This window comes from Durio zibethinus, chromosome 14 (assembly GCF_047325235.1).
Source record: "Durio zibethinus cultivar Kanyao isolate XHJ-2024 chromosome 14, ASM4732523v1, whole genome shotgun sequence".
Classification (NCBI taxonomy): Eukaryota; Viridiplantae; Streptophyta; class Magnoliopsida; order Malvales; family Malvaceae; genus Durio; species Durio zibethinus.
This window is the reverse complement of record NC_143175.1, coordinates 6,756,239-6,767,347: the sequence shown is the minus strand read 5'-3', so window position 1 is coordinate 6,767,347 and position 11,109 is coordinate 6,756,239. Positions and strand designations below refer to the sequence as shown.

General features: G+C 29.9%; 1 protein-coding gene across 1 annotated transcript; it reads left to right on the top strand.

Moving 5' to 3' along the window:
• The first annotated feature begins 2,641 nt into the window (after nt 1-2,641).
• Nucleotides 2,642-10,207, top strand: LOC111293795 (zinc ion binding protein). Its single transcript, XM_022886749.2, has 7 exons — nt 2,642-2,868; nt 3,223-3,460; nt 3,553-3,698; nt 6,976-7,063; nt 7,154-7,300; nt 9,574-9,723; nt 9,799-10,207. Exons 1-7 carry the CDS (start codon nt 2,660-2,662, stop codon nt 9,877-9,879), a joined length of 1,059 nt encoding a protein of 352 aa, XP_022742484.1. The 5' UTR covers nt 2,642-2,659; the 3' UTR covers nt 9,880-10,207.
• The last annotated feature ends 902 nt before the right edge of the window (nt 10,208-11,109 follow it).

The following is an 11,109-nucleotide window of genomic DNA, read 5'->3' as shown; positions in this document are numbered from 1 at the left end:
TAATTAGTAAATAATAATTTTTAAAATAAATATATAAAAATTAATATTTTTAAAAAATATTTATTCATTAAAAAGGTATTATTATTTGATTCATTTTATTAAAATTACATCATCTAATTTATCGATAATATATATATAAATAGTGTATTAAATATAAACTTATTTAAAATATATAATTTATTTTTTTTAGTAGGAAGCATATAAATAACCGTTTGTTTTTTGGACACCCTCACAAATAGGTGGTAAATATTCTAATAAGTGCTGCTAAATGTATTTCAGCTTTTTCTTTTCACATTTCAGTTTTTTGTTTTTTAATTTTTTGCAAGTAAAATTATTTAATTATCATTTTTCTTTCACATAAATTTTCAGAAATGAATTTTTCAAAATCTATAATTTTTTGAAAATGAATTTTTAGAAAATTATAAATTTTTCCGAAAATGAATTTCTAAAATGTAAAATTTTTGAAAAGATTTATAATTTTTTGAAAATTCATTTTTGGGAAGATTTATAACATATTGAAAATTCATTTTCAGAAAATTGTAAGAAAAATAATTAAATAATTTTATTTACAAAATATTTTAACAAAAAAAATTAAGGTGTGAAGAAAAAAAAATAGGGATGCATTTAGCACCATTCTATCTCAAATTGACTCAAACTTAATTTGACCTTAAATACTCCCGCTCACTGCACTTAAATTCCTTCGGAGGAGCCGAATAGAAAAGTGATAGGTATACTTTTTGTTTTAATAAAAGAAATTGTATATAATAATATAATTATGGGTTAACAAAACTTGCTTAAAACGTAAATTTTAGTTTGGTATCTAATTTTTAAAAAGTTTTAATTAAAATTTTAATTGTCTAAAATTATTTTAAGTTATAAAATTGTCTAAATTGACAATAAATATCAATTATATATAATATTATATTACAACATATATAAAAATCTGATAAATTTTACTTACATAAAAATTTAGGTGAACAACTTATATTATTGACACGTAAGATATTTTTAAATAACTTTATTCAATCAATTATTTAATTTTTAAAAATTTTAAAGTTTTAAAATTTACATTTATCAAAATCTTTCAAAATAAGATTTATCTTACTTTAAATCTAATAAAATATATCTTCTCATATTTCACTCTTACCTAATTCAAATAGTTTTTAAAAGTTAAATCCTTAAATTTTAGGAATTATAAAAAATTATACACTGTCTAAATTAATATTTATATAAATTTAAATAAATAAAATTTATGGTTAAATCACTATTATTTATCAATTTTTTACCTTTATTTTTTTAAAATTTAAAATTAAAAAAAATTATTTCAATTTAAAATTACACACATATCTAAATTTAAAATTATACTAACTCTTTTTTATCTTAATTTAAAATTAAACTTGGATAAACTAAATTTTAAAAATTTTAAAAATTTTTAAATTAGATAATTATCAAATAAATATTTATGATTTTTTCTCACAATCAATCTTTTATTCTTTTCGTCATAAAAGTATGACAAAATAAAGTTTTAAAATTAAATATGAAAATTTTTTTTATGATATATCACGTATGTAAATTTTAATTTATAGTAAAAGAATATATACTTTTAAAAATTTATGTAATTGTGAATAAGATATTAATTTTTTCATTGATATTTGTATATAATTTTACTTTCATAATTTAAAATTTTCATAATATCTTTCATAATAATTTGTATATAGACAAAATTTTTAATTTTAAACTCCAAATTATAAATGGTTATGATTATTTTTATTTATTTATATATAATATAAAATTAATATAAATTAAAATTTTAAATTATAAAAAAATATAATAAAAAACTCTATGCACGGCATGAGTAAAAAAAAATAGTTGACATTATATGATAATATCAATTGATAGTTGATATTTATGTGACAACAAAAAATTATATCAAAATTTTACATATTTTATACATATTTTTTTTTTTAAAAAATTCAATACATTTTAATAAAATATTATTTTACTCATAAGTCATAAAAAATATTATTTTCTATCCAAAAATTTTATTTTTTAAAATATTACCTATATTTTATTTTTCCTTTTTAAAAATATTTTATAAAATATGTTTTATAAAAAATGTTTTAAATTATATTTTTTATTTTATATGAATATAAATTTTTTAACAAAAAATAAATTTAAATTAGATTTTTTAGATAAAAATATATTTTTGAATAAATTAATAAATCCATTTTTTTAAATGATATGAAAGTTTTTACATAATATAAAATGATATGAAATTTTTATTTAATTTCTTAAATCGTATAGAAAAATCTATCACACCAACTTACATGTATTGTTAATTTAAATAGTTTTATAAATGAGAGGAGCAAGATAATTTTAAACAATTAAAAATTCGATTAACAGCTTTTAAAGGAGACCAAAAATATTTGAGTAACCCGATACATGGTTTCTGTTTCCCTTTCCAAAGAGGATGAGTTCACTTAGGACAGGAGGTGAATGGTGAAAACACGCGTTGCGGAAGAAAAAGGTCCCCATAGAAACGAAATCAATTTGAGCAAAATGTAAAATAAAATTAAATATCCAAACGACGTCGTTCTCATCAGCGATCCGATATATATTTCTCCTCCCATTATCGGTTTTTACGTTTTATAGAAACAAGATGAGCACCCCCGTTTGCCCATTCGTGAAAGCGGCTCGTCCGGACGACACCGGTTCAGCCAAAAAAGTCGACTCCGCCACCGTGTCTCCCAAATGCCCCTTCGGTTACGATTCCAATAATTTCAAGCTTGGTCCTCTCAGTTGTATGATCTGCCAAGCTCTTCTCTTTGACTCCACCAAATGTATCCCTTGTTCTCATCTTTTTTGCAAGTAATAATCAATTATCCCATCGTTGCTTTCTGGATTTTTCTTATTTCACTTTTTTTTTTGCTATTTTTGATGACAATTCTTTAATAGGGTTTTCTTATTCGACTGTTTTTGCTTCTTTTTTATGATAATTCCTTGATGGGTTTTTCTTGTTTGATTTTTTTCCCCCTTTGTTATGTTAATTCATTGATGCTTTTTTTTTTCTTATTCGACTGTTTTTGCTGCTTTTCTGTGATATTCTTTTTCTTGGTTTTTTCTTATTTGACAATTTTTTTTTATGATGATAAATCATTTTATGTTTATTTCGTAATTGGCCATTTTTTGCTTTTTTTAATGATAAATTTTTATTTTTTCTAGAGTATGTATTTCTCGGTTCAAGGATTGTCCATTATGTGGAGCTGACATAGAGAAGTTGGAAGCTGACACCAGTCTTCAAAGCATGGTTGATCGATTTATTGACGGCCATGCTAGGATCAAGAGGGCTCATTTTGACACCAATGGGGAAGGAGAGCAAGTTCCTAACGAGGATAAAAAGGTAATTTACGAGGATGTCTCGTTGGACAGAGGTGCTTTCTTAGTGCAACAGGCCATGAGGGTAAGTCCTTGCTCATTGTTTAATGCTTGGTCCTCTCAGGTGCTTTCTTTATTTCTGCTTATGTGAAATTAGTTTCTGCTTGCTTTGTATAGGCTTTTCGTTCTCAGAATATAGAAAGCGCTAAATCTAGACTTACCATGTGTGAGGAAGACATCAGAGATCAACTAGAGAAAATGGGCAACACATCAGAGTTGTGCTCACAGCTTGGTGCAGTACTGGGTATGCTTGGCGATTGCTGGTATGTTCCCACACACACACTCCTCTTGTCTCTTTTTGTGTATATTTATCTGCAGATGCCTGAATGTATGCACATGTCATGCACAGTTATGTCTACGATTTAGTCTGCTTGGACTATAGATTTTTTTTATTTTGAGAGATAAGAAGAGCACAATTAGGTTTTATTATGTGTTTAATGCTTAGCTAAAGTATCCATTGGTAAATTTACATTTGAGATTTTAAGATGTTGGAGCTGTACCAATGTGATTTAAAACTGTGATTTTCATTCTAAACCTCAAGGCTTGATGTAAACTCAAATATGAGATATGTGCCCATCTTTGCTTGAGTACTTTGATTATTTTGTATCTCTTACGAATGCTTTGTTAAGCCCATGTATTTTTTACATAGTTGTTATGAGGTGCTTTTACTGTAGCACTTGTATGGAAGAATATCCAACTTCCTAATGATTCTATGTTGAAATCAAACACTTAAAGAGTTTCAGACTGTCACCTAGGGTCTCTAACCTCTTCCTTAAAAGTTGCATAACCTGTTGGAGCCTAGATCAATCCAAAATTTAACTAATGAAAGTTGAAGCATGCAAAAGTGACTTTAAATCTCTGATATGATTGATTGAACATCCTATTTCGTGGCCTTAAAGGTTGAGAGAGGATCTTTTCAGGATCATGAAGGAGTATCTTCATCTACTTTAATGTGGCAGAGATGGAATGGTGGTTGAGGATGTTTAAAAAGTTTGGATGTGAAAAATGTGAGACTGGTCAAAAAAGATTGATTTAGCTAAAGGGTATTGGTTTTGAAGTTGAATTCAAACAAGTTTGGAAGTTTTGTTACTTTTTAGGAGATTAAAGGAGGTGGTTCTATGTCATTGGTGTTCCAAGGAGTAGGTGCTTTAGGTTTGTGGGGTTCTTTGTTTGGGGTAGGTGGTCTACATTGAAAGAAAAGAGTTTGGGTGTGTTTCATATGGGGGCAGACTCCAAGCAGATGAAATTGTTTCCAATCATGTTGGCTAGGAGAGTATCAACATCTTATTTGAGTTGCAGTTGTGCGTATGAAGAGTTGTTCCTTCTAGGGGGAAAAAGATAATACCCTACTTTTAGAGGAAAAGGGTGGATAATAGGTTTTTATAAAGGTTATATGAGGTGGCAGACAATGCACATGCAGGTATGACTTTGCAATTTGTGGCTGAAAATGTTGATGGGTGAGACTGCTATTCCAAGTTTTGAATAAAGTGGGCTAGAGGATTGTGGTTTGGGTCGAACCTCCAAGTTAGACATGCACGTTCATTCTAGTTCAAGTGATGGCTTAGTTTGGTAGAACATTTCTATTTTGCTTCTTTAAAACCTAGTTGTTTTAATTTTGTTGAGCTTGTGAGAACTGAGTAAACTTGGCTTTGGTTTGGGGACTAAGATTATTTTTCAAAGGATAAGAGGCCTATTAGTTATAGGCTCATTTCTACTACCATACCAGATTATGGGTTGGGAGATGAGTTAGTAAATGATGGAAAAGATATGTTAATCTCTTATATGCATTAGTTATTGAAAAGCTGAAATGATCTCCATCAGCTAATCTGCTTGTTAGTTTGGGACTTAAATGCTTGGATGTGGGAACTTTCGGTTCTTTAAGATTGGATGTCCTTTAGAAGGTGTGCTTCTTGTGCATTGAAAAGCTTAAATGATCTCAATCAGCTAATCTGCTTGTTAGTTTGGGCCTTAAGTGCTTGGAAGTTGGAATTTTCGGTTCTTTAAGATTGGATGTCCTTTATGAGGTGTGCTTCTTGTGATGGGCCCTGCCAACGAATTTGGGTTTGAACAATCCAATGGCATAGGTACCATGGATGGGGTGCCCAACAAGCCAAGAGATTTGTTTCACTCAAATGGTGAGGATGTTTTGTATGGAAATATTGCCAATGGATGAAAAAAATTGGTAACTTGTTTTTGTGGTTGTTTTAAGATTAAGTATTGGATAGAGTTTTGCCAGATGATTTTTCTAAATCAGAGATTTGCAGTTGAGACTTTTGGGCAGCATGTTCTAGATTGGATTCTACGAAAAAGTTAATGCAGTGCACAAGCTAGCGAAGGTTTGTTTTGAGGGTTTTAGATTTGTTTGAGGAGATATGGAAAGAGGAGTAATGCTGATGCTTCTCTTGAGAGTTGTTAATTTTTGAAAGTTCCAATTTAGAGTGCTCTAGCAGCATTGCTGTGTTTGTCTGTTTCTCTCTTATATTGAGGAAAGAGAGATTTGAACTTGATATTGCATCTTTTGGTGACGTGCTATTAATCAACCTATGGTTTGGCCACAGTTTCGTAGTATATTACAAATTTGTAGTGCTGCTGTTCAGACCACTCTAGAGTACTGTTCAACAGCACTTTAGAGAAGTTTTAAAGATTTTAATTTAGAATTATATGCCTCTAGTAGATTGAGAGAAGAGATATTTGAACTTGAGATCTCTTCTTTTGGTGACGTGCTATCAATCAACCTATGGTTTTGTCACTATTTAGTAGTAATGTTACATATTTGTAGTGCTACTGTTCAAATCACTTTAGGATACTGTTCTTTATTTTCTATTACTGCTTTTCTATTGTTGAGCTTTGCTCTTTTAGAAACATAATCAAAGAACTAATAAAGAAATACAACAACAAACTAAGCTTTATATCTCATAACTTTGGGGTCGGCCATATGAAAGGCCAATAAAAGGAATAATGTTAGGTTGTAGTTTTGAATCTTCTTGCACCACTCATTTCTATCAAAAACAACCTTTTCATTTACAACTAAATAAAGAGATAGTACTAAAAAATTAATAGCACAGAAAAGTCCTTGATCTAGACTGCAGAGTATTGTTCTTGTCTTGAGTATTGGATTAAGCTCTAAAAAACCGATAACGTAGTGGACAAGTTGGTTGAAGTGTTTGAGCTTCTATGAGTTTGAAATGTCATCTGTGCTATGTTTTTCTTCGTACTGTATTAATTACCTGGAAGGGTTTTTGGATTGTGTAAGTTTTAAGTTGTTATCATATTCTTGAAAGAAGTAATTGGAGTTAGATTTATTTGTTATTTTCATAAAAATCTTGTTTATGAGGAGAAACAGAATTCTGGTGTGAAGATTGGCCTCATTTAAAACATGATGTGGAAAACTTAGAGAAGAATCATGAAATAGCCTGATGAGAGCTTTATTTTAGGCAAAGCCAAATGTCTAAAAACTCTCATTGGGAACAACTGGATGAGACATCTTTGTATTTGTAATGCAATTGTTTGAGTAAATATGAACATCCAAGTTTCTTGCAGTCGAGCAATGGGAGATGCTGCTGCTGCAGTCAATTATTTTGAGGAGAGTGTTGAGTTCCTTACAAAATTGCCAACAGATGATCTGGAGGTTATAGCACCATAAACTTTGCTTCTCATACTGCCCTTATATTCTTCATTAATGAGGTATCCGTGATCATTTTGAACCTATTTTCTACAGATAACACATACACTCTCAGTTTCACTTAACAAAATTGGAGATCTTAAGTATTATGATGGTGATCTGCAAGCTGCAAGGTCTTACTACTTCCGCTCATTGGGTGTCCGACGCGATGTCATCAAGAATCATCCTGGCGTTGCTTCTCAGGTTAGCAACTTGTTTGTTCGCTTCCTTCCTGTATTTTTTTTTTCTTTCTGTTGAGCTTAGCTTGATATTATTATCATAGTCCCTATGTATTTGTGGTTATTTGTGAATTGTTTCATGTCTTCTGATGACATTTATATTTTATCATGTCATATTAAGTGTCAGCTTTCATTATTTTTAAAACCGACTAAAACTTAATCTGTTTTATTGATCTGAAACGTTGCGTTTGAATATGTACAAATTCATTGAATCAAAGACATTGATAGGAACAAGTGTTCTTTCCTGATCTCTTCTGGATGCTCTCAAGTTTATCCAGTGATGTTGCTGGATCTATGGCTTTATCTTGGCATTTTAGCATTATCAAAATGGTGTAAAATGAGATGCCTGTGACTTGCAGTATTTGTTATGGATCTAAATCAGCACTTTTAAGTGACAATTAGTTAAGTGGATCAATTACATTGGTTAAGGAAATTTGTTTCTTGAAGGTTTTGCTTACATGCTGATATATGGAAAACTATGGCCCGTAGATATTCTTATGATATTCTTATGGATGTTTCCTGAGTGGTAAGGACATCATATTGCAGCCATAGAGGATTAGGTATTTTTATTCTTTTTTAAATATATATTTGCAATTGTGTACCAAAAAAATAGCATGTATTTTTCTTTTATTTTGTTTAATTGGAGTCCATATATATATATATATATATTTTTTTTTTCTGCCATTAGCAATTTGAGGAAATTTCCATTTAGAGGGACAGCTTTGTAAAATCTTGCTATTTTTATGAGTTATGGTTTCCTTTTTGGGTGGGTTTGATGTTTCTACAAGTTTATTGTATGTGTATCCTTCCAGTTGAACTTTGTTTAGTGTTACTTATTTACATATTCAGATTCCAAATCTGGTGGATTTAGCTTTATTTCATGTTTCTCTGTAATCACCATATAGCTTATACACTCTTCATAATTTGTTAGCTTTGATGAATGAAATTCTGAGTTACTTGGTTATTTTAGATGCAAATGCCTAGATCTTGTTTTGTATTGCTTCCTTTTTATTTTTCTTATTTCTTATTTATAAACAATATCTCATGCTTTCTGGTCGCAATTTATTTGATTTTCATTTTCCAAGCTCTAATATCATGACTTACTTAGCAAACCCGTAAATTTACCATTCACGTGGTAACACCAAATCCTGGATCCTCCCTAGTTTCTGTCAGTTCCTGTCAATCAAATCCTCCAGCCTCTTTAAAACCTTACTTTTTGGTGCCATGCAGAAACTTCTCACATCATTCAGTTTCAGCTACTTTTCTGCGATTGGATTCCTACTGATCAAACTTTAATGCAACTATTACACTAAGCCCTTCTTTCAATGACTATAAACTTTATTCAGGAAGCAGTATTTCAAGTACAGCTGTATTTATAGCAGAGAATGCATGCTAATAGTTTTTAAAGTATGAGCATCCTGTCTTTTCATCTTAGTGGTTCTATGCGTGGTCATTGCTATAGCCCTAATAATGACTACTAATAAAATCAGAATAGGGACCAAAAACTAGATGGACTAGTAAGTATAAAGTAAATTGCCGTATGTTTCCAAATTAGTCCAGCCTTGGCAGTTTATTGGTAAAAGATCACAAGTAGTATCACTCTATGTAAGGAATAACACAGGCTTGGCTGAGGGTTGTCCCCTTACCGTTCCCTTTCTGGCTGTTCTAAATTAAACGTGAAACTTTGTTAAAGTGTTTTTTTTTTTTTTGAAAACCAATGCTTATGAAACAAAATAGAGTAGATTGTGAAACTAGTTCAGAATGGTATAGGGCTTACTAATGCCACTTATCATGTGTTTCTCTCTTCTGGATGACTTGCTAGTTTGTTTCATTGATTAGATGCCAGTGGCAAAAAAAATGTTTACTTGAAATGATTTAAATGGTTATTTATATATAGTTTTCTATATTGTTAAATGCTGAAATAAGTGAACTCATCTGAAAAATTTATGCAGAAACCCAATCTTTAAGTTTCAAATTTTTAAATATAGGTTCCTTCCTGTGCATCACACTTGACTTTGTTTCATTTGCTCGATAAAATTACAAGTTTCCCTTTTGTTTGGTTGCTTCAAATTAGGCGATATAATGTTTATTTATTTTTTGCCTTTCGTTTTCAGTAGTGGATTTACAATTGAAATCCATTGTCGTGCTGGAGAAACTCTTCCCTTTTTCTGTTGTAGATGCTTTCGTTGGCATTGAAAATTGTAGCGTTGTTTTTGTCTTATTGCTTTTGTATTGCAGATTCTGGATGTAGCAGTGTCCCTTGCAAAAGTTGCTGATGTAGACAGAACTCTTGGAAAAGAGGATGTGGCTGTTGATGGATTTCAAGAAGCCATAAAATTGTTAGATTCTTTGACATTGAAATCTGAAGAAGCTGGTCTTGAGCCTCGGGTAGGTTTCCTTAGCTGTAGCTTTGGGGCTACTTAATTATTGGAAAGTGATATCTCATTTTCTTTTCACCTGCAGCGCCTTTCAGTGCTGGCATTCCTCAAAACTCAACTTGCAGAGAAACAATCCGAGGCAACTGTTAGTTCCGTGTCCCCGTAATCAGAAACTATGAACTAAAACAAAGGAGCCTGTTTCTGTACATACACAAAGCTCGAGTTTGGCCGGTGAGATTTGCCGGAGTAGTGAATATTTTGGTTGGTCCCCGGAGCACAAGTGACAAGTAATCATGCATATGTTTATCTGCTAAATGTTGTTACTTTCTACTTGAGTTGGTAACCACTCGAGCTTTGTTCACTTCAATAGCTATATGTAACCTTAAAATAAGAGGCGACAGCACCGCCTTTTTATCAGAATTCAATATTGTTTTGTTTTATTCCCACTTCTTTTTATATGAAGTATTATGAATAAGGATGGTATTCGAATCTTATACGTGAACAGTATCGTATAATAGCATAACAAATTAGCAACCAGATTTAAGTAATAATGCTGTCATTTTGTCATAGATGCAATTGTTGTTCTTGTTGTCGTCATTCTTTGATTATTTAAAGTAAGATTTGGTGTTGATTTTTCGTAATGCTTCCGAGTGGTCATCATTCGTTCCTGCACTTTCTTGTTATGCATTTATTGACAAGAATTGAAACTTAGATTCAGTTTTCCCTATAAACTTTATAATATCTATATTTATGTAAAAGAGGGATTCGTTTATATTTGTGTCAATATTTTTACGATTTATATTTTATTAATTTGATTGTTGAATTTTATACTTTATTCATGTCGTTAATCAAAAATATTTATTTGTTTGATAATAATAATTAAATTTCAACCATTAATATGCATTGAAAATGTACTATTCTCGATCAAAATTTTTAGAATATCAAATCGATTAAAAATTAAATTTTATATGTCATGGATATGATCGAGTCTTTAAATTTATTGGTTGATTTGTAAAAATATTAATCATACATAAAATTATAAAAAATATAAAACACTTTATTTTAAATTGATATAACTTAATTCTTTTTATACATTTATATTTATTTTTTTATAAAATTTATGTTATTATATTTAATTATATTGGGTTTGCTGATAGAAATTCTACATAAAAAAAAATGCATAACTCTTGACTTTTGCCTAATAAATAAATTATCAGGATCATACACGAATTAAGTTAGTAGTTTTTTTTTTTTTTTTAAATCAAGAATTTAGTCGTAGACTTTTAGGTAATATCAACTGCAATCCTTGTGAGTTCAATTTTTGAGTGGTTCTAAATATATCTTCATTTTTTTTTCTCTAAAGTTCTTTTTTGTTCAAAATTATTTTTAGGTAAAA

What these genes read in the sequence shown, in the direction of transcription:
- LOC111293795 (XM_022886749.2), top strand. Translation starts at nt 2,660, where the DNA reads ATGAGCACCCCCGTTTGCCCATTCGTGAAAGCGGCTCGTCCGGACGAC. An exon ending in TGTTCTCATCTTTTTTGCAA is followed by an intron (nt 2,869 to 3,222) that starts GTAATAATCAAT and finishes TATTTTTTCTAG; the next exon opens with AGTATGTATTTCTCGGTTCA. An exon ending in AAGCTGGTCTTGAGCCTCGG is followed by an intron (nt 9,724 to 9,798) that starts GTAGGTTTCCTT and finishes TTTCACCTGCAG; the next exon opens with CGCCTTTCAGTGCTGGCATT.